The sequence below is a fragment of the Protomyctophum bolini genome, assembly GCF_963924005.1.
Source record: "Protomyctophum bolini genome assembly, chromosome: 7".
Taxonomy (NCBI): domain Eukaryota; kingdom Metazoa; phylum Chordata; class Actinopteri; order Myctophiformes; family Myctophidae; genus Protomyctophum; species Protomyctophum bolini.
The window spans coordinates 21,440,555-21,465,351 of record NC_137868.1 but is presented as its reverse complement, the minus strand read 5'-3'; the positions used below and the strand labels follow the sequence as shown (position 1 = coordinate 21,465,351).

The 24,797-nt window shown below is 41.6% G+C and overlaps 1 protein-coding gene across 1 annotated transcript in view; it reads left to right on the top strand.

Moving 5' to 3' along the window:
* plcl2 (phospholipase C like 2) overlaps positions 1-24,797 on the top strand; it is a 41,068-nt gene that overhangs the window by 401 nt on the left and 15,870 nt on the right. Inside the window, exons 2-5 of the mRNA XM_080768845.1 lie at positions 618-1,186; positions 16,089-18,572; positions 20,537-20,740; positions 24,542-24,617. Of these exons, the coding sequence (XP_080624971.1) occupies positions 857-1,186; positions 16,089-18,572; positions 20,537-20,740; positions 24,542-24,617 (3,094 nt within the window). The 5' untranslated portion in view covers positions 618-856. The remainder of the gene's footprint in view (positions 1-617; positions 1,187-16,088; positions 18,573-20,536; positions 20,741-24,541; positions 24,618-24,797) is intronic.

Below are 24,797 nucleotides of genomic sequence, written 5' to 3'. Positions count from 1 at the left end.
TACAAACACCTCGATAATGCTCAACAAAACAACAGAATAGAGAAGTAGCATTCTTTTGAGGAAAAAGCACGCCACTTGGCTTCTGGATGTTATGCATTTAAAATATTTCATGTTGACATGATATGGGATGAATGAGGAATCTCATCCCATTATATTAAAAAAATCTAGTGTTGCAAAGCCTTTCGTCCAACAAACAAGACGTAACTAGGAAAAAGTCTCGTCGACACTTTTCCTCGTTGAAGACAGCATATTTTCTGTCAAGTGGAACGAAAAGGCTCGTGCGGAACTGCGAATAACTAATAAAATAAAATAAATACTAGACACGAGGCCTAATGTACGAGTCTTGAAGCTACTCCATCGTTTTGTAAAATTAATAACAGATCTACAAACTAACAAAGCACCCCGGTGCTATATGTTTGTGTGGATCTGTTTTATTTTTCGCTTTTTTGTTGTTGCAAAGCGACACCGTCGTACTGCGTGCCGAGTAGCCTACAAGTGAGCTCCTCTGGGCTGTAACTGAAACCACTAACTAGTATAACACATTCATACAGCTTCTACTACTACTGTCATGCTGCCTTTAAGTATGCTAATCAGTCTGGTTTCTTTCCTTTCCACAGACCTCCTCAATGGCAATGCACGAAAAGCAGCGTTTCCGCTGCCTTATATCAGCGTGGCGATGAACATGTGTTGCCAGATATGAACCGGAACGTTGTCCCATTCTTAACATGTTACTACTACGAGGCAATAACAATAACAGCAGAGGCAGGGAATTGGAGTAAAGCTGAAACACAAGGGGTTTTCTTCTGCACCTTAACCGAGCGGCTCCACCAGTCCGTGTGAGCTAGAGAAAGTGCCTATGGCGGAGCTCGGGGAGAACGATAGCAGCAGCAGCGTGCCTCCCTCATCGTCAAATCCAGGACACACAGCCGTGCCGGGCGACGAGGACGCGGCGGCAGCAGCAGCAGCAACAGCAGCTGGCAAGACGCATTGCGAAGGCTCCGTCTTGAACGGGGACTGTGGTGGGATCATATCGGGCAACAATAACATGGTCGGCACGGGGTGTCACGGCACCGTGCCTCCTCCTGGCAGCCAAGCCGGGCATGAGACATCGTCCACCGCCAACAACACCACCTCTGTGGGTGTAGATGCCAAATCTGGAATACCACGCAGAAGCAGCATTATCAAGGTAACGTTTAAGTTGCTGTTGCAGGATCACTGGATGTGATTATTATTCTACTGTCTTCATCAGGCATGATGAAGACAGCAGAATGGCTTATTTGACATGCAGCATTTCTTGCTCGAATTCAACCACCCCTCCCATTATATATCGTATGCTTTTTCCAGCAACCTCGCCCATATGAAACATGGCTAATGTAAGCGAAATAAATGGTGGGGGTTTACACAGTGCAGAGCAGGCCAGTAATGAGCCATATGCTGTGCTTTGAGTTGACATTTGTGGGGATGTGTCGCTTGTTATTGTTCTGTCGAATGTGTCACTTATCATCAGTTAAACACTGTCTGCATTAGAAGGGAAGTAGCTCATGAGGACAACACGCATGTTTAAATCAGCCCCCCCCTCTCTCTCTCTCACACACACACACACACACACACACACACACACACACACACACACACACACACACACACACACACACACACACACACACACACACACACACACACACACCAGTCTTGCATTTTTGGATGGGCAAAGAACACAATTTGAAGAATTGTGTGGGAAATCAAAGTACTAGAAAGTCACCGATTTCAGCAGTGTTAAAAAATGAAGATGGTTTGGCAGGGAAAATATTAAATAAAACATGGTTGGCAGGGTGATCTGAACATGCTGTTTGTTTGTGTTGGAGGAGGAAAAAGTAAAGTAATACATTTGGTACATCTGGCTGTCATTCTGTAATCATACAATATAATCAATAGCTACACAGATTTATGATTTATGATTCTACATTATTTATTTTGTTTTTGGTGCATTCTCGTGACTTGGACAGAGTCTAGTAAGTTCCTCCTTGCCTTTTCCAGGGCAGTTTTTGCGAGCAACACATTCTTGCCTTGCAGGCACATGTTGAACTTTGACACTCTCTCTGCTTGGAGATTGATGGAGGTAATATTGACATTTCTGGCTTGTAAAGCGCCAAGTAATCTCTCGCCACACAAGGATCTGTCTCGGTTCCCATGCCTGGCTAGTGCAATTTATTCAAGTGAGATGTTCTCTCCTGTCAGCTGGAGCTGGACTGCCTTACAAGAAAAACCTAAATCGAACATATTGAAAGTTATTTGAATAAGAAATAGCTGAATTAATTTCAGCCCCCCATGTTGGATTCAACCTCAAATCGTTTCTGTTAGGGATGGAGGCCTTTATTCAAATAACATTCTTTAACAAGCCTCTCATTGTTGCCACTGTACCAGTTCTTGTGGAATTGACCAGTCCAGTTACAGTACCATGGTTTTCATGAGGTGGTCCAGTCAGTGCCAGAGGATTTTAGCCAACAAATTATGCTCTTTGGAGCATTACCAATGCCCCAAATGCATTAAGGAGAATGTCAGACTACATAATAAGAACCTTCACGAGGACTCATGACAAATTGGTACAATGCACTATACTATAGGTCCTTATGCTGTCATTTCTCAGTACAAAACAGAAGGGAAAATGTCAGCTGAGCATGAGTCATGGTCGGTATGGTAAAGTCTGACAAGTCTGACAACGTGATGGCAGCAGGAGATTCATAAATTGTAGTGGCAGTGGGGTGTGCTGTAGGTATTCATTAAATAATTTTAAAATTTAAATTTATGTGATGTATTCCCCATGCTTTTTGTTCTTGCTTAATGTAAGTCGCTCTGGATTAAGAGCGTCTGCTAAATGCCTAAATTGTAAAATTGTAAATTGTAAAGAGTTTCATAGTGGGGTGAGGGGTCAGTTGACTTTCATTTTATTATTGGTATTCGTTTTTTAAATTAGAATTAGCAATGCAAGGTAAATGGTGCATGCATTTACCATTTACTGTATATCACGCTTTTATCCAAAGCGATTTACATAGATTGCCAATTATTTCACTTGTTGGTTATAACACTAAAAGCAACTGAACCTACACTTACTGTAGGTAGGATGTACAGCTGTGCTATATGAAAGAGCTTACCCATCGCTTAAGAAGGCTTTTGTGTCTACTGAACCATTTCAAATTATTTCTACACCAGTGAACTGTAACAGCGCATTCTTAAGGGTGGCTAATTGCAGTAATAATTAATAAGCAATGTCTACATCTTTGACTTTGTCTTTACCAGAGACATGCTTTTATTTTTTTTGCATTATTTTGATAGTAAGATTGGGATGGTCCTGTAAGATGAGGAGAGCAAGCCGGTGCTGTGATATTTATTCAAATAGAGCAGTGGTAACCATTAACCAATTAGTCGATCTACGCGTCGACTTCAAGGCCGTCACAGTCGAATAGATTTGTGCACAGCCATTCGTTCAATGAATGTTTGCCAATGCATGGTCTCAGTAAATATGTGAATTAGACCAAAGAGGGCGGGCCGCTCGTATAACCCATCAATATGAAAGTGAAAGGCTACGCTCGCTCGTTTTGCAGCACTCCGCCTGTGGCTGACTGTACTATGCGGCACTCAATCTGTCAACGACAGGCTGCCGGTAGGCCCATGTCACCAACAATGTCACTTATTGCTTTGCTTTCACGGCCGGTTCCGCCTGGAATGCACCATCCTCAAACTATTATGTGCCCAAATGAACAAATTCAGAAGTTGACAGTGGAATTGTGGAGGGAAACCTCAGCACTGACAAGATCAGCTCAGCTGTCAGTTACAATGTAGGTGTAGGATGTGTAGTCTAGTGGGAACTGGGAAGCAGGGGCTATCATGCACCCCCCCAGAAATATACTTCCAGTGTTTCCCCATGGGTGAAGTTGGTGTCTCAGATGGCTAACTGGCTATTTACAATTACGAACAGTTCTTCATGTCTATCGTCATTGTTTCAGTGACAAAACACAACGACCTCTTTTCTTTCTCTCCCAAATAATGTCAGCATCGGCAGCTATATTGTTTACCCCCCACGGTCCCGAGGCATACAGCAGCAGCCAGCAGGTGATTCGGACGGTGATGGTAGCTACAGTGTGGAATTCACTTAGCTGCACGTAACTCTACGTTTACTTTGGAAAGCTCTACCATACAGCTACAAACAGCGTGGATATATTTGAATTTAAAATGCCTGCTGCTTTGATTGCATGTAGGCTAATTAACAAGGCTTATTGAACAGCTGAGAAACCTGCACATTTAACCTCATAGAAAAGTACCGAAAATTAACTACAAAAACTAATCAAATGTATATGCTGAAGTCTGTTTTCATGTGTCATGATGTCATCTTAAAGTTTTCTCTGGTCCAAGAACTCAGCAGCAGGCATTTGGGTTGAAAATAGTGATGAGAATGAAAGGAGGCGAGGGGGCTTTGTAATGGGTCTACTACAACCGGACTTAAAGTCCATGACTTGATTTAATATGCTGAGATGATAATATCATGGACAGGCAAGCGCAAAGTTATTAATTCGACCCAGAATATGAATTGATATGTTGTTCTGTAAAAAAAAAGCTTTAACGTAAGTTACGCACCGTTTATGCGTCCATATTATGCAACTTTGCTAGCCTTGGATCAAGACTATCATAGATGTATTTTATCGAGTCTGACTTTTACTTTCATAATGTAAATGTCAGAATCAGTCAAATACATCTGACAGTCTGCGTGCGTTCCAGCGAGCGGATTTGTGCCGTGGAGCCCTACATTACTTGTGTGACCCATAAAGCTGTTACCCTAGACTCGGAGCCTAGGCCTGTGGGATGTCTAACTAGGGGTTTGTGTGGGTGCTGAATCCATTCCAATCATTAGGTTTTTTGAGTGGTGCAACTCCAAGGAACAGCAATGTCCGTGTTCACCTACCTATGTGGCCATGAGCACAAGTATGACTGAGTACCAGTAGGGGCGCTGTTGTGCCAGAGAGAGATAGTATTAGTGCTGCACTGTTGAGATGCTGCTGCTAATGAGAGAGAGAGAGAGAGGGGGGGGGGGGGGGGGGGGGGGGAGGGGAGAGGGAAGTTGCACCACTCAGATTTTTTGTATGAACAATGGCTATCTGAGCAGATAATTGGCCATGCCTACTTTTGTTTTCAGGGGACCAATCCATCAAATATTGGTGGCCATAATTTTCACTTATTTTTGTTGAGTGGTATATTTATATTCTTGGGGTTCCTACAGTCAAATAGAAATGGGTACAATTTAGCATTAACTTTGAAAGGTGATGTTTGTGATAATCATAGTGCAGCCATCCCCTTATCAACTGCATACTGATTATCTGTTTCTTGTTCCCTACACAAATTATTACATTATGTCCTGCTTGCATTGCTTATGGAATGGATTCAGCACCCCCACAAGCCCCTATATATTTAGACATCCCACAAGCTCGTATTGGCCAATTTATATTTTTCCATCAGGTCTTCTCAACTTTGATTGGCTCCTACAAAGTTTCCCAAAGCAGCAGCGTCAGTGCTGGGCAACAGGGGCAGCTTCAGGGGCAGCTTCTGGGTTGGAAGTAATTATCAACTTGATTGGTTCCCTCAAACAGTTCCTCTTCCTAAGGTGGATGAACTGTGAAAGTAATCTTTCCAAGAGAAAAGCGGCACCTAATTATGCATCTGGTTCAGGTGTGTGGTCCATATCCAACAGTGTTAACCAGTTCCACCTAATTATCCATCTGGTTCAGGTGTGTGGTCCATATCCAACAGTGTTAACCAGTTCCACCTAATTATGCATCTGGTTCAGGTGTGTGGTCCATATCCAGCAGTGTTAACCAGTTCCACCTAATTATCCATCTGGTTCAGGTGTGTGGTCCATATCCAACAGTGTTAACCAGTTCCACCTAATTATCAATCTGGTTCAGGTGTGTGGTCCATATCCAGCAGTGTTAACCAGTTCCACCTAATTATCCATCTGGTTCAGGTGTGTGGTCCATATCCAACAGTGTTAACCAGTTCCACCTAATTATCAATCTGGTTCAGGTGTGTGGTCCATATCCAGCAGTGTTAACCAGTTCCACCTAATTATCCATCTGGTTCAGGTGTCTGGTCCATCCATATCCAGCAGTGTTAACCATTTCCACTGGAAATGGACATGATTGATTAAAGATCTGTGACCATTTCTAGCACTGGGAGCTTCTACTACCTCAAATTGCACAACACGTCTGTTTGTTCCAGACGACTTACACTCATTCCCAATTTCCCATGCATGAAGCGCATTGAAGCCTTATATTTTCGTGTGCCTGCTCAGATGTCACTGAATTACTGGTCTGGGGATGATGTGAAGTGGGACTGACTGGCAGAAGGCAGTTGTTTCAAGGGTAGCTCAATGACTTAGCAGTGATCACACTTCAGCTAAAGTAATTGTAAGGCTTGGCTATTTCTGCCCTTATGCCCAGATGGATTATCCTAGTAATAAGCCTAATATCATACAACTTTAAAAACACATTTAAGAACTTAGTTACTTAGATAATGTGCTATATAAAACTAAAAGCACATAAAACAGAAAATCTGCCAACAATTCCCCTACAGTATTTTATTTATTCAGCTACCGGCTTAGACAGTTTGATCAATATTTCGAAATGGAAGCTAGAATGTGAAGAATCAAGACCATCCTGACCTGTGATGTTGATCAACTATCATTTTACCACCTTAGAAATATCGTCAAAATCAAGCCCTTCCTATCCACCCCTGACTTAACTAAAGTAATCCATGAATTTATTTATTCACACCTCGATTACTGCAACTCCCTGTACTCTTGTCTCTCCAACAAATCCATCCAACGTCTACAACTAGTTCAGAATGGTGCAGCCCGAGTACTGACCGGTATAACAAAATACGACGAATAAATCTCACCAATCCTGGCATCCTTGCATTGGCTTCCAATCACTTTTAGAATTGATTAATAAAATCTTATTAATAACTTGTAAGGCCATCTCTGATCTGACCCCATCCTACATCTCTGATCTACTCAAGCCCTATGTCCCACAACGCACCTTGAAATCCTTTTATAAAGCTGCTTTTAAAGCCTAAATGTTTTAAATGTCCTACTCCATTTCTGTATATTGCCTTTTTAGTATTGCAAACTGTTGTTTATAAAACTTTATGGTGTGCATTGCATTTGTTTTTATTCTCTGTGAAGCACTTTGTAACCTTGTTTTGAAAGGTGCTATATAAATAAAGATTTATTATTATATTATTATCAATGTCCATGCACAATAAGTGGAATGGCTGTAATTTATTAAATAACATCAAATATTGACCGATTTCAAAGGATTTTCATGAATTTGGGATTTTCGGTTTAATAACCATGGCAGACTGAACAGCATTTGCAGTTGAGAATTGGAGTCACACCAGGGGCGTTTTTTTATGGCAGACCCCTTACCAGTGTTTATGTCAAGTTTTATGCAGATCGGAGCAATGGTGCACCTTGCAAGTCTGCATGTTATACACAGGTTTCCCTTTTATGCCCCTATATGGAGATCTCTGTATCTGTTTTCTAGCGCTGGGCAATTAATCAAAGAAAATATATATATCGAAACCAACATTAATCCATTTAGGCCTGACATCGAAATAAATAAAAAGTCTTCTGAAATAATATTATATTCAAAGATTTGTATTTTCACGATTAAAAAAGAATAGCAGACCTACAAGCTCGTAGTGCGCCACTCGGTGGCGCGCTATGAGCTTGTAGATCTGCTATTGTTTTATAGCTAAAGTATAACATAATGCTTAGTTAAAACACCAAAACGGGTTCCCGTCCAGAATAAGTTAAAACCTCCGAATTTTGTTGTTATTCTTCATGTCATGTCTATGAATTAATTGCATAGGGTGCATGTTTGACTATACTCCATTGCTGTTTTATTACGTTTATGTTCAATAAACTATTCAATCAATCAATCAAAGACTAACTTAATCTTGCTCATATACATGTAGGTTAATTGAATAATCGATTATACATTTGTTTATTTTTCTTCAACGAATCAACACAAATAAATTCCAATAGTTAGTCTGATTAACCACTTAAGCCCTCTAAGTGTAATACTTTGTTATACACACCTTTGTTAGGTGCCATGCAAAAATAGCGATCCCGTAGTATTTACAGACCTTGTGTGAATACTATGAGGGCAGTGGAAAAAAAGTAATAAACCTGACAAACAAACTGTCTCCCAGTGTTATGGGCAGACAGTAAGGCTGGTCAATAGAACTTATTTGGAGATCCCTGAAGGAACCGGATTTCCATTTATGCCCATTTATTGACATATCGTGGTTCTGGACAACTGCCAGAACCAACTTACTTCACACAGGTACCGCACTGCCTCGGGTCTTCGGCGATACGCATGCCAGGTTTGAGGGCGATTGGTTGGATGGTTATCTCAAGATACGCAAATGACAGATACACATGCACACTCATATGCACAGAGAGAGCGTGATTTATAGGCCGATAGATTAAGTTAAGTTAAGTTAAGATTAAGTTGCAGTAGAATGAGGCAGAGGCACACATTTTTGTTTTTCAATGTTCTTAACTTCTTAATAGGACAGAGCATTGGAGCATAGCAGCCCTCCTTAGCTATCCTCATCCCCTTCCATCTGAAGTAGGCGTTGGCCTTTTTTTCTTGATTAGGAAATGATGCATGCAATCTGAAATGAGAAACACTGCTGGCAATTAATCAAAATGTCAGTATATTGGCTGTAGTTGATATATTCTCAAGGTCCTGTGAAATATTTAATTTACAGTAGCCGTAAAAATGCGTCCGTTGTAGGTTCCAAACAACCAAAGTCAGGGTTAAGCTGATTTGCTTCTAAAATAAATAAAATATTGAAGGTGTTTTTAATGAAAGAAAAAAGTTATAGAGGGCAATAAATGTAAGGCTTATTAGCTAGGGATCCTTTTAAGCAGACTAGTGCAGTCAGTGGTCCTTGCCTATACTATATAGCATGCATTTGTGTGAAATCTGTGGATGCGTATAGAGAGTACAGTTTTGTAATTGTATTGATCACGTCTGCCTTCAGGGCACCATGTAAAAGGTCAGTCTTTGGTTTTGAAAGAAGATAATCTATATGAAGCCTGATTTTAGCCAGCCTCTGATCAAAATGTACTTCTATGCAGAATAGACCAAATCCATGGTCAATTGTATGAGCTCCGCTACTGTACATGCACGTTAATACAGCATCAATCATTTTCAGGGGCTGTATTGATGTGCTAATAGGGCTGCATAATTATCCCAAATAATAATACAAATAATAATTATTTTATTTTTCACACGTAAAAGTTGGCAATTAATTGGCTTATTTGGCCAGCTGTTGCTATTCTTTGCCCTGCTCAAAGAGCTCCAGTCCTGATGAACATACAAGTTCAAGTGCAAGCAAGGTTTGATTATTGGATTGAACCTCCATAAACTGTCAGTGAAATGCAGCACAATGGTGATGCTCACAATGTGAAAGAAACACACATAAGCTCACCATTGCGGTGAAGGTATAATTCTCTGGACCAGAGAGCCAGGGGTCCCTTGTGATGTCCTCAGTTGTACAGACGGAAAGTCCTCATTACCCGTTCAGTCATAAAAACAAGCAATGAGTCCACTTGGGGATTTTGATGCACACGTGTGTGTGTGTGTGTGTGTGTGTGTGTGTGTGTGTGTGTGTTGTATAAATATGTCAGAAGATAATAGATTAATGATCGAGAGGAAGATGAGAGTCAGAGAAACATATTACCACTGCCTTTCATGCACAAATGTAAAACCTTGGATTCTGAGCATTTGTGTTTTATCTGGCATTTAGTTGCACACCCTTGGTGATACAAATGTAAGACACGGTTTATAAGCACACATTCTCCCCGAAGTCTTCAAGCCAAGGCCAGCAGCAGTGGGCGTTCTTTCAATACATTTGGGACTCAGTGCCATGTAATTACCAGGACATCTCATATCTGTGAAGAACAAAGCTTGTTTTGATGTTGTGTGCTTTGTCTGACACACAACACCTTCATTATGGGTGGTTTTGCAGATACACTGTAGTTGATTATGTTATTAAACAGGAGGATTAAAGCTGGCGGTTCCACTTCCTAGGACAATCTGTACCTTGAAAATCAACACTGATAACAAAAATGTCATCATTACTTGCGCAAGCAGAGCGCGCAAGTAATATTTTCGCCCGGTCCGTATGCACCGTCCCAGCCAACCCTCCACTTTTGATGCGTATGCAAATAAAACAGCAAATTTGTAACTGATTTACGTCATCATTGAGAGCTAGTCATACATATACTATATACAGTATATAAACTGTAAAATAAAATAGCAAATTGTGCCTGATTTGCTGGGACCAGAGTACATGGTGTGTACATGTATGACTAGCTCTCAATGATGACGTAAGAAATATGGTCATGTATGTAATCTGGTCCCAGCAAATCAGGCACAAATTTGCTGTTTTATTTGCATACGCATCAAAAGTGGCGGGTTGGCTGGGACGGTTTTTGGCACAAAGTAACCACAGTATACCGCTAATCAATTTACAAATTACATATATACTGTATATAGTATATTTATAACTAGTTCTCAATGATGACAGAAGAAATATGTGGATTAAAGGACCCAATGCCAGAGTGTAATTGGTTTTCAATGGTGACGTAATGACGATATGTTTTAGTGTTGGGAGGCACTGATTGACATACCGGTATACGTCACAATCCAAATTCGTCACTTACGTATTCATTACGACATTATGTTTCTGGAGTGTATAAAAACAACGGTAGTGTCCAAACAGTAAATCATAAAGCTTTACGTTAGTTTCATTCAACATTATCAAAAAGTAGTGTGCAAAAACTAAGTCATAAAGTTTTATTCTAGAAAGAGACGATATATAGACATCCTGAGTCAGACGGGCAGCGACTGACAGGAACTAGTTGGCCAACAGGAACCACTGACCTAAAGATCCTTAGAGACGGGCAGCGACTGACAGGAACCACTAACCTAAAGATCCTGAGATCCTGAGATTCCACAGTTTACAGCGGTCGAAAGTACTTGTGCGCTCTGCTTGCGCACTAGTTGACCATTTATGGCCTACTAGTGTGCAACAAGCAAGTATGCACTCGACAGAGTGCAGTTCTAGTTGTCAATGCATGCTTTTCAGCACCAATAACGACTTGATCAAATGACATGCATTAGTAAAGAAAACATTTCCAATTGAGCGAGGAAAGTTACTAGAACTGATAAAACCGTGTGTGTGTGTGTGTGTGTGTGTGTGTGTGTGTGTGTGTGTGTGTGTGTGTGTGTGTGTGTGTGTGTGTGTGTGCGCGTGCGTGTGTGTGTGTGTGGTCACGATAGTTGGAGATAGAGGATATCCTGTGGTCACATAACTAACTAGAATGGTACTACAGTAGCAAGCAACAGACTAGCAAGCAAGAGTATAGAACTAAAGTCTGGTTAAAGTCCACATTCTTTTTCAGATCACAACGGATTAACTGCAGTCATGTATATCTAGCACAACTCAATACAAACATCTGTTAACTGTGAGTGGACGACCAATAAAGCACTAGACTTGTTTACAAGTGGGTCTATCTTGTTCAATTCATCATAACATTTAGAGACATACAAATATACTAAAAACAGGAAATCATCATCATAAAGGAGGTAAAAGGGGAAAGAAAACAGTGAGGGGAAAAAGGGCGGGGTGGGGGATTCAGATTTTACAGGGGCCAGTTTCGAATCGCAGCTATCCGTAGGTGCCCTTTGAGAGCGGTTTTGAAGGAGTCAAAGGATTTGCATATGTCTTAATGACCGTTGGTAGGGCGTTCCACATTTTGGTGGCATAAGATTGAAATTAATTTAGTCCCTTGTTTGTGCCAAATCTGGGTTGCACATGGTTTGTTGAGCTCCCTCTGGTGTTGTGGGTGTGGACTTCGTTGACATTAAGGAAGTATTTAGACGGGTACATGGGTATCTTGGTGGTGTATCGAATATTGTGGACCAGACCCATTGCAAGATGCTGTACTCTGTCGTCAACCCTAAGCCATTCCATGTCAAAGTGGGCAGGGGTGAGGTGGGTTCGGGGAGTGAGGCCAAGTAGTAGCCTGTCCAGTTTGTTTTGGGAAGTCTGGAGACTTGTTTTAAGGGACTTTGAGCCGGTGCTGTCTGCTGTGGTACCAAGAGGTGCATGCATAGTCGAAGAAACCTTGTACGAGGGCTCCTGTTAGGGCCTTCAAGGTGTTTTTGACCAGTGAGGAGATCCTGTATAGGAATCTTGTTCTTTGGTTGACTTTTTTCATTATGTTGGTGGCCATTTTATCACCGGAAAGATTTGCCTCCAGGATGGATGGGTAGAGAGAAACGCATATTTGGATTGGTCTTTTATTTAACAATTATTAAACAGCGCCTGAAACAGGCATTGCCTCTAAATCAAATAAAATAAAATAGAATCCAAATTCCAAAGCCTCTGTCAATTGTAAACGAACAGTAACATGAATGAACTCTTAAATCAATCAATGCCAGCACCTGCTCCAATAGTAGGCATATCAAATCAAAACAAACTTTATTTATATAGCACATTTAAAACAACAGAAGCTGACCAAAGTGCTGTATAGGACTACAGGCTGAAACAAGCGGAGCATCACCAGCGCCCATCGGCGCACAGACAAAAAGAACATCTGGCTCTACGTCTCGCCACTGTCCCAAAAGCTAATGTTTCAAGTCTGTCTGCCATTTTGCAATCAATTTAATATCAAGGTCTGCTCTATTGAAACGGCTCCAATTAAAAGTCTGTGGCTGTGCTTGGTGCGACAATGTCACAACTTATCTTATTTTTAATATCACCAGTAATACGCCTTAAAGGCGATAAAGCGACTGCTAGGGCTGAGACATTCTACCGGAATAATGTCAAGAATGGGTCAAATTAATTCAGAATCATGGAGAAGAGTAGAAAGAACAGAGTTAAAAGAAGCAACAGTATAAGAGCAGCAGGAGGATCCCACTAGCAGCAGCTGTCCGTTTATCAGTAGCACAACCACAAACGTCAAACACATATCCAATGAATTACTCACGTAATGCTGCAGGTTCCATGTTTAATTCCAACGTGTGTAACCTACATTGTATAAGTGACAGATCATGCATGGTTTTCATAATGTAAATAGCCTATGGTCGCTATAGCGCAGAGGAAAGTTTTGGTGAACAGAGATGCAAGGTGTCGATCCATGGAAAGGAGACTGCAAGGTTTTTAATTAATCTCTGCCAGTGCTTGTTGTAGAGCAGCTATTTTCGGCTTAAGGTTGGATACCATTCCCAGTTTGACAGTATGTCTGTTCTCCATCTGTTTCTGCTGTGTATATCCTCTTCAAATGGCACATGTTTGCAACAAAGTTCTACCTGAGGACAATGATCAGTACTGCCTGCATTTTTCATTTTTTTCACGGGTCACATGCATTGGTCTCATGCATACAGCTATATGCGCAGCCTGCTCAATACCTTTATATTCCAGGTATTTTGAAAGTATTAATTTTTTTCTTATTCCATTGTTTAAAAAAAAGTCTATATACCGTTTCACTCTGCCAACCCAATACGACACTGTGCATGGTCCGGAAATACAGTAGGGGAACCAGGAAGGACAAAAGGTATTAATATTTCAGCCCAGGCAGCCCCATTGTTCTATATTATCTGAAGGGATGTTGTGCTGTTCTGTGTACAACTTCAATTTTAATTGTGACTTTTTTTATATTGATGACTTGTAAGATTGTATTTTTAAGTCTGTATTCAATGCATCTTACACTAAACACTAGGTTTATCAGGCTAAACAATTCTAAATGGTGTAAGAAAAAAACTAGTAGACTAGGGGTAGGCCACAGATATCCAAGGTTTTGAGAACAGCCTGGGAGGGAGATGCAAGGATAAAATGCAATATTTTTCAGAGAAAATGTGTCTCTATATACAGCGCACACTGTACGTCTACAATTACCTTACTGTAGTATTAAAGAGACGTTTATATTTGATCGGTGAATGTTACAACTCGACCGGTATTAAGATTTTGAAAACGGGTTATCACTTGACTCACTGTAATGCAGCCTTTAACACCACAATCCCAGACAAGATCTAGTCTTATCATAATACAATCGGGAACCCATCTCTGGAGGCGCTGCCTGATGTTCACACGGTCTGAATGCCCCTGCCGACAGATTCAATAGTGCAGCTTGGAATCTGTTCCTGAGAGATTTAGTAGGTTGGCCTGACTACAGAAGACCAACTGGCAGCTGAAATCATGGAATCTCTGTCTGTCACACCAAATTTGTCACTGGCATAACTCAGACACCATCCGACCTTTCTGTCTCAAACTTGACGTGTGTGTCTCATATAACCCTGAGGTGTTCAGAGCCGAATGGAATCACGAATATCTGTAACTCTGCATGCAAGTCTGAGAAAGAGGAAATTCTCTGCAAGTTCAGGAGATTGATCGGCTTCTTTGATTGCACCGTTTGTGCTGCAAACCAGTATAAATAGAACGCTTTTCATCATTCTTGACATGCATGGCCCCAAATGGGCCGGCGCCCGAAGGTCACTCTCTTAGTATGATTAACTCAGTATAAGTGTGAAAAACAACAAACACCAGTGTGAGCTGCGTGACAGAAAGCATCTTGGCATAAGTGGGTGATGATGTGAGAGCTGAGAGCTGAAAGATCCAAGCTGCTCGTCCTCCATATTCCATATTCCTAACCCAATCATTGGTCGATTCTATTTAACAAGATGGTATTTTTGCTGGTTCACGCTTCTTCAGAGTTTTGCACTTCAATTAAAATGCCTAATTATGTTTCTAATTGAGCTCTTTTCAGTTAAAATGTAATTTCCCTTGGGATCAGAGAGGTTAGGATAAAAAAGAGACTGTGTCTCCAGACACCAGAAAACGCCCTGAACAGAAGGACAGAGTGATTCAGCAAGCAGCCAGCCTGGTGGTTTTATGCCCACAGTAATATTTAGTACATTGGCAGTACCTTTGCCAAGAAGACAGAGCTGTGGGCCTATTTCTTGAAGCAGTTGTCCATCGATACTTTTTTGTAGTCTGAATTGATCCCCTTATTCTTTGTACTTTTTGAAAAGAACGCTAGCCAAAATGAAGTCACTCACGCAAACACAAATCACATTGTACCACACTGAATGATCAATGGGGAGCATATGTTAGTCCGTACGTACCAATAGTCTGACATACGTGGCTGGTTAAAGCCAAAATATAAAGTATATAAAATAAAATAAAGCCAGCTCCACACTGGCCCGACGGTCGGCTGTCGCGAGACTGTCGCCAGGAGACTCACGACAAGAAGCTCCCAAGCTGTGTTCACATTCATTCTCCCATTGGAAATGAATACCTGCTTCCAGTCTCTTAAAAAGGCGTGTGCCCACTGCCCACGTCACGCAGGTACGGGAAGTAAAGAAGTTGGGACCTCTTCCCATTGGCCTCTTGGATCACACTCACAGGGAAGAGCTCACCCCGACACGGCGCATACTACAGTTATTCCACAGGGAGAACAAAAGAGAAAAGAAAAGACAGGCACGCCGTCTCTTTTTTTTCTCCCTGCCAGCGATGTCAATTACATGGGGGAAATACATTGGAAAACTGCTTCATATGTAAAGTGACAACTTGTTGGCACTATACGTTGTTTTAGAGGTGCTAGCCCCTCCATATACAGGTTTAATGTTTGCTTTAGTTCAATGTTTGTTTTAAAAACGCCATTGACTGAATGGAAAATTGACGTCATCTTGTCCCTAACACAAACATTAAATGCCATTAACAATAAAGATAATTTAATGTTTGTTTTGTCACCGTTTGTTTTACATCACCAGTACATCACGTAATCATAGCAACATGAGTTAGACTTTAATATATTAGCGCCACTTCACACAGTTGTGATTTTTATTATACAGTGTACACACACACAATATCGTCCGACCAATATATTGGTCGAGCTGTACTGTTTTGTACATTTTATTCAGTGTTATTCATACTCCTTTGCTTTCTCTCCTCTACAGGATGGCTCAAGGCAACGCAGGGAGAGGAAGAAGACTGTGTCATTCAGCAGCATGCCTACAGAGAAGAAAATCAGCAGCGCGAGTGACTGCATTAATGCAATGGTGGATGGTTCAGAGCTGAAGAAAGTGCGCTCCAATTCTCGCATTTACCACCGATACTTTCTGCTAGATGCGGACATGCAGTCTCTGAGGTGGGAGCCCTCAAAGAAGGAGTCAGAAAAAGCCAAAATTGACATCAAGTCAATCAAGGAAGTTCGGACAGGGAAGAACACAGACACTTTTAGAACCAATGGAACCTATGACCAGATATCAGAAGACTGTGCTTTTTCTATCATATACAGCGAGACGTATGATTCATTGGACCTGGTGGCAAACTCTGCAGACGTAGCCAACATATGGGTTACAGGGTTGAGGTACCTGATATCCTATGGAAAACACACATTGAATATGATAGAGAGCAGTCAGAACAACATGCGTTCCTCTTGGCTTGGTGAACTGTTTGATGAAGCAGATGTTAAGGATGCCAAACACATAAGCATATGTGCTGCTGTGCAGCTGGTCAAAAACCTAAACCCTGGACTTAAAAATGTTAAAATAGAACTCAAATTCAAGGAGTTTCACAAAGCTAAAGACAAAGTAGGTTCTGACGTGACCAAGGAGGAATTCATTGAAGTCTTTCATGACCTCTGCACCAGACCGGAAATCTACTTTCTTCTTGTTCAGTTTTCCAGCAATAAGGAATTTCTTGATACTAAGGACTTGATGATATTTCTGGAGGCAGAGCAGGGTATGGCCCAAGTTAGCGAAGACACTAGCTTAGAGGTCATTCAGAATTACGAGCCCTCAAAAGAGGGACAGCTTAAAGGCTGGCTTTCCCTCGATGGGTTTACAAATTACCTTATGTCGCCAGAATGCCATATATTTGACCCTGAACATAAAACGGTGTGCCAGGACATGAAGCAGCCTTTGACCCACTATTACATCAATGCTTCACATAACACATACCTGATTGAGGACCAGTTTAGAGGGCCATCTGATATTACAGGCTATATCCGTGCCCTGAAAATGGGCTGCCGCAGTGTAGAGCTAGATGTTTGGGATGGACCTGACAATGAACCTGTCATTTACACTGGCCACACAATGACCTCGCAGATAGTCTTCCGCAGTGTCATTGACATCATCAACAAATATGCCTTTGTTGCGTCTGAGTTCCCACTCATACTGTGTCTGGAAAACCACTGTTCCTTAAAGCAACAGCAAGTCATGTTTCAGCATCTGAAAAAGATCCTTGGGGACAAGATCCACCTTGATTCTCCCAAACCTGAGGACTGCTACCTGCCGTCTCCCTCTGTGTTGAAGGGGAAGATCCTACTGAAGGGCAAGAAACTGGGCACCAGCTGCACTGGTTCAGAAGGAGAGGTGACAGATGAAGATGAAGGGGCTGAGATGTCCCAAAGGACGAGCATTGAGGCTGAGGAGCAGCAGACCATTGCAACCAAGAAGTTCCAGCTGTCTAAAGACCTCTCTGAACTAGTGACCATGTGCAAGTCAGTAGAGTTCAAAGACTTTTCAACATCTTTTCAGTGTCAGAAGCCCTGGGAACTTTGTTCTTTCAATGAAGTCTTTGCCAGTCGCTGTGCCAGTGATTTCCCAGGTGACTTTGTCAACTACAACAAGACATTTCTGGCCAGAGTCTACCCCAGTCCGATGCGGATTGACTCTAGTAACATGAATCCTCAAGATTTTTGGAAGTGCGGTTGCCAGATAGTGGCAATGAACTACCAGACCCCCGGCCTGATGATGGATTTGAATATTGGCTGGTTCCGTCAAAATGGGAATTGTGGCTATGTGCTGCGTCCGGCAATCATGAGGGAGCAGGTATCATATTTCAGTGCCAATACTAAAGATTCAGTGCCGGGTGTGTCCCCACAGCTCTTACACATCAAGATCATCAGCGGACAAAACTTTCCCAAACCCAAAGGCTCAGGTGCCAAAGGTGACGTGGTAGACCCTTACGTGTACGTGGAGATTCATGGCATTCCCGCCGACTGTGCTGAGCAAAGGACTAAAACAGTCAACCAAAATGGAGACAACCCATTGTTTGATGAAAGTTTTGAATTTCAGATCAACCTCCCGGAGCTGGCCATGGTACGCTTTGTGGTGCTAGACGATGACTACATTGGTGATGAGTTCATTGGCCAGTATACAATTCCGTTTGAGTGTCTCCAGCCGGGTTTCAGACACATACCCCTACAGTCACTGACAGGTGAGGTTCTGCCACATGCCTGGTTGTTTGTTCACGTGGCCATAACCAATCGAAGAGGTGGTGGAAAGCCCCATAAAAGAGGACTGTCGGTACGAAAGGGCAAGCGGAGTAGAGAATATGCCACCATGAGAGTGTTGTTGATAAAGGCCGTGGACGATGTCTTCAAGACTGCAATGCTGCCACTTAGGGAGGCGACAGACCTGAGAGAAAACATGCAGGTAAGCTCAAAACATAATTTGCTTTCTAATGCTTCTTGGCTAAACCAATTCATGCAGGAACAGGATGTGCTGTATGAACTGTTTATTTTTCTATCTCCAAGTATGGGAATGTTCTGCTCTCAAAGCAGAGATTATGATGAAATTGAGCCTCATGTCCAGCATAGATCATAGCCTGATTTACTACAAAGGTTGTGGAGCTTCAGAGAAAAGAAAGGGGGAAAGGCTCCTTTTCTGCACGAGAAACCCCCCCCCCCAAAAAAGCAAAGGCACCAGGCTTGATTTAATCAGATTTGGTCTAATCCGCGTATGTGTTGCATAACAGTCAAGACTGATTCAGGGAGACTTAAAGCTCAGGGGTAGCCTGGTCAAATCCCTTTTTTACTAGTTGGTTTTAATAATATTTAAACTGGACAAAGGAGGTGCTGCACTTATTGCCTCATGCCTCTAATCCTTTGTAGTTCACAATATTTCATGCTGTGAATAATGAATATCATGGTTATCACAAATATGGTGTCTCACTTAATTTATTTGAGACACCATATTTGTATGACTGCAGTACTTAAGCACACTTTTTTCCCTTACACTTTTGTCCTCAATATTTTTAGGCTCTGAACATCAAACAAAGAAATAATATCAGAAGGAAATCCTATAATTGACTGTCACAACACTCTGCGGTTGGGCTTGCATCATAGTCATTGTGTATGATAACAAACCCACTGGCCTTGAGACCACTCATCCGGGGCGTCGTCCATCATTGTTTGCCCCACTGGTTGTTTATGTAGTATAAATTTGTATTTTTACAGGATGTTATGTTGTGTGTCTTGGGTAGGTCATTGCATGTCCATTCATGTTTTTGAGTCCTTAAAATGAAACATCTCACAGGCACACAAGTTCTCTCCACCACTTCCTCTGATAGCTTCTATGGCTGTCACACCTCTACACAGGATGAGCATGGTGAAAGTGTGAAGAATTTAAGTTAAATCAAGATGTTTGGTCGCATTTGTTTTAGCATTAGCAATACTATTAGTAAAAACAATAAGTTGAATGCACACATTAGACACCTTGATTTGTTCCACCACCTGTTCCCCTCTATCTACACATCTGCTTTATTTTTACGCCCTTTAGTGTGGGTATTATTCTCTGTCTCTGCATGATGCAGCTACAGTATGTTCTAGCACCAACTGTCCAATTATTGACACATTTAGCCGAAAAATCGATCACAAAGCGATGTCTGTCTGGTGACATGCAGCCACGCACACGCACACACACACACACACACACACACACACACACACACATACACACCAAAGCATAACAGCGGAGCTGGAGGGGGGGCTAAATGCCGATCCACGCTCTAGGGGGCTGCTGTTATGCTCGCTGTCTTTGTGTCAAATATGTTGTGCGCGGCCCCCGAATGGAACGGCGTGGAGTGGCCGGTGGTCCTCGCTCAGAGTTTACTCCTACCAGTTCAAACAGTAACCATAGGAAGGGAATATGTAAGATAAGTGTCTTATGTGAATGGAACATTGTCTATCCATGCTGGGAAAAAGAAATGCAGTACCCGTTTCACCAAGATTATGTTTCTTGCGTGATGAAAACACAAATACCTGGTATATCAAAATATGATTTTGCAGTCATAATAGTAGGGGTGGTCACGGCCACACAAAATATTCTGAGATTATGGAAGAGTTAATGTTGACTGTTGACACTCAGGAGACCAGATAAACGACTTAGTTCAGGCTTAACAGACTAATAATGTAAAGCAAACTATCATAATCAGGACAGTATAACAATGTTGTTGGACAAAATATGAATTGCTACAAACTAGTTCTACTTATTATATCACTATTCAGTATTCAGTGATATTTATTTCCAGCACTTTTCAATATATTTCCATCACTTCAATATATTTATCGCCATTATTTTTCTAACCCAAATGTTCCCTTTCCTCCATTTGTCTGCAGAACGCCATAGTTCCGTTCAAAGAGCTCTGTGGCCTGTCTGCTGTGGCTAGCCTGAAACAGTGCATTCTGGCCCTTTCCCCTCGGCTGATTGGAACGGACAACAACCCCCTTCTGTTATTCAACCTCAAAGAGCAGTTCCCTACCTTAGAACCCCAGGCGCCACCGGCGGAGGTCCTCAAGAAGGTCATCACCACCTATGACATGGTGAGTAGTCAGGATGGATACTGCATCTGCCCTACTTTTGGTCCAGGTTATGATTGTAGTAGTTCGCAATGCTGAAAGAATAATGGAACACATACAACTTTGTAATGTCAACTTCTATATATTCTGTCATATTTGTTAACAGTATTCAGTCTTATCCATATTAAATTAAATTGCGAATGCACAATTCTCCATACAAAAACTTTATTTGTTATTACAACAACATTTATTGGGGTGTGTATCAATCAATAATTCAATTGGGTTTTTGTGTGGAGGGAGGGTTATGTAACCACTGTGTTATGTGGTACAATCAATGTTGTTGACAATGGATTGAAGTTATACAACATGCCACTGACAAAGCCATTACTGTCTGCACATCCTGTGCACTCGCAATGATTCTCAGAATGTTGTTGTAAACACATTGTCAGTAGACTAACACCCCTGGGTCCTGCATAATCCTGTGACAATTTGGAGCAAACACAGAGCCACTTTGATTGTGTGATTAGGGATTAGATTACGGTCATTTGACCTACAGTATTTCAACCATTAATTGTTTCAACTTTAGGCTAATCGATGATTGCAGAAGATGTATTACATTTTCATTTAAGACATTCAAACTTTGGCATTTGTATTTGACACCAGCTGCATTATGCACAAAATAAAACAAAAGCAGAATACATTTCTTCGGCATGCACCTACAACTGATCCAGAATGCTGTGGCACGACTGGTTTTAAATCCCCCAAAATGTCCACATCCCCCATTCAGTGGTCCCTTCACTGACTTCCAGTTGCTGAATAATTCAAAGCACTTGGACGACCTACAGTACAGTGCAATAAAGTGCATACTGCATGGTATCCCCTTGCCTTCAGGATGATGATCTACCCTTCCCACACTGCACGCTTAATTCAGCTAATATAAGAAGTCTGTCCCACCCTTCACTATGACACCCGGGCCAACAACTATTCTCCCTCCTGGCTCACAAGCTGTGGAATTAAATCCCCTCTGTCAGTACTGTAGACTCACTCCCCATTTTCTGCCTGAAAACTCACCCTTTCAGGCTCTCACCCCTGTCACCTATTGATTGATGTTGGTTATAATATGCAGACGTATGTTGGTTAATTGCTCACATATACTATTAGAGATGCACCGAGCAATCAGCCCGTGATTGGAATTGGCTGATTTCCAGCTGTTCAGCCATGATTAGTGACCGTCCAGCGTCCAGTCAATCTCATAAATCGGATATTGTTCCAGGAAATCTTTCAAGCAAGCACAGCTCACAGCGGCAGTCAGTTCAACAACAACCAAAATGTTGTTTGTGTGGACATTTTTCAGCATGAGTAGAAAAGTTGAACTGACCAGTTGAATTGCCTGGCAACCATGGTTAAAATAAACCTACCTACTAGTCATCTCCCTCTGGTTTGATGTTGAATTGCAGCAATTGCATAATGCAATTCCAGTAACTTGAGCAGCAGCATACCTGAAGCATAATCATTTAATTAATAATATTGTTTAATTTAGTGCTCAATTGTATTGGCAAGATAAATTCATTTAATAAACATATCATTTGTGACCTATTTAGATGTCTTATGTGTAGTACCACTAAATACATCAATTATGTTAGCTAGTAGTTTGTGTACGAAGGCAGCACAGCACCACTCTTTTCAACTCAGTATGTGCCTTTAAATACCTCTCTGAGATGCTGAGTCTGCCACAAAGAGCGTAAATTCTCCACCCATTAGGGATGTAATCACAGTGTGCGTGGCAGCTCTGAGCCCTGCTACTGCAGCTGTGGACTGTCACAAACAACCACACACACTTAGTCATGACTGCTGCTTAGCATAACATGCAGTGTCGGCTCACTTGTGAAACTACATTCATGCTCTCTATCAAATCGTAAAGGCGTTTTGAAAAGCATTTTGAAATTATCATCCTGTGCTAGGCCTAACCCCATCCTTAACAACTATATCTAAAGGTGATTTTCTTTACTTCTTCACTCCTGTTGATTTAAACTCATACCTATTCATTTCTAAGAAGGATTATGGGTTCTCCTGTTACCTCTGTCCCGCAAGTCATGTTTTTCAATGCCTTGTTGCCGTTGCGCTCCCCCACACCCGCCTCCCTGTTCCTCTGGCATGCATGACAGGCGACACTGAAGCGGCTCGCCAAGCAAAGTGCTAAAACTAAAGATATTGATTGCTAATGGTATTGCCATCTAATGTATTTGAAGTCTATATATATATATATAATATATTCAGCACCAAATAAACAACATTTTGGTAGCATTATACTCATAGATTACATAGCTTCAATGCTGCATACCTTTATCTTTTGTGCATTTCTCCCCCAAACACTGTCAACAAAGCCAAGACTAAACCAATTAATCTTGGTGGACTGCAGACTGATGTTATATTATTTCGGACAAAGCAGAAAGAAAATAAACAATATGTAAACAATATATTGACAGTGCTATTAATGAATTATAGTTTATTTGGTCGTTTTTTTATAGGGTCCGTACTATCCAAAGTTGGTTGTTCATTAGGTGTGCTATTAATTTTGTTAGATTCCCCCACTTCCCCTACCTACCTAGTGGGGAGACCTACATCCACTTACAAACTAGAATCAGGCCACCCACTCTGTCAAGGTTAATTGACCCACACAGTGAAGTGATGTACAAGTCAGCTAGAAACTGATGTGCAAATGTCACCATTTCAAGGTCAAGTCTGTTTGTATGTCCACTTTTGAAAATCTCACACACACACACACACACACACACACACACACACACACACACACACACACACACACACACACACACACACACACACACACACACACACACACACACACACACACACACACACACACACACACACACACACACAATTGCAATTTGTCTGCTCTGTTTCTTCTCTATCTCTTCCTGGATAGCCGCTATGGCATTGGGCACAGTGCCAGTAATTTTTAGTTTTTCTTTTCCTTTCAAATGTTCTCCTCCTGTCTTCTTTCTTGGCAGCTGAGCATGGCAGAGTGCTCAGATGACCTTGTGCTGCATTTAACTCACATAGTCAAATACACCCACTAGGGCATTAAGCAACGAGTCGACTAGTAAATCCACTAGTTGACCTCGCTTTTTCCCGATTTTGTAGGCCTCAAGATCAGGTAGATTATAGTTATAGTCATCAATGTACACAGTTTCTTTTTTCTTTTTTTTTTACATAATAGGTAGTTAAACAACTAGTCGACTAGTAAACTAGGCAACTCGTCAACTAGTAAAAATGACTAGAAGTGAATGCCCGAACACCCACACTACATACATTAAGGCCCTTGTACCCAACTGCCACAATAGATATTGCACAGCTGTGTCATCTCACGCAGAGTCATCACACTCGGAAGGGTTGGTGTCCTATTTTTACTCCATTTATGATCTCAGTTAAATTAAGTGACCGAAAAGGCAATAAAAAGGAAAGATCCAGATTGTGTGTCAGACCTGTGTCTATGGTACTCAGTCATGGTGTAGTGTATTTACCAGTATCTGTAATAGCAAACATATGCATAATTAACTTCCGGGAAGCACCACTGTGCCTTTCCCCATGGGAGGGAATAATGGCAGGATGAGCTCAACCTAGGGCCAGCTACAAAGCTATAATTCCATTTACTAGAAGAAAAGTGCAAGTGTCCACATGTTGTGACCAGCTCAGGTCCTTCCGGGTTTGATGATGATGTCACACGCATACCCTCTATTGTAGGCTTCAGGTTTTGTTAAAACACAAGCAAGGGCTCACAGTTTGCTTGTCTTTTTCTAGATCATCCAGACCAGCAAAACTCTACTGGAGAATTACGAAGGGGTCTATGAGAGAATTCTACAGACCCAGAAAGCAGGTAAGAATTGTTTTTAATTAAAATAAATGTGACCCTTGTGGGACTTGTTTGCATTGTGGTCCTACCGTCCTATGTAGGAGAAAAGGAGGAAAGAATAAACTGCAGTGAAAGACACCTACTTTCAATAGGAAATCAGGTCAGTTTAGAAAGAAACCAGTGATTCACATCCTGGATGATCAT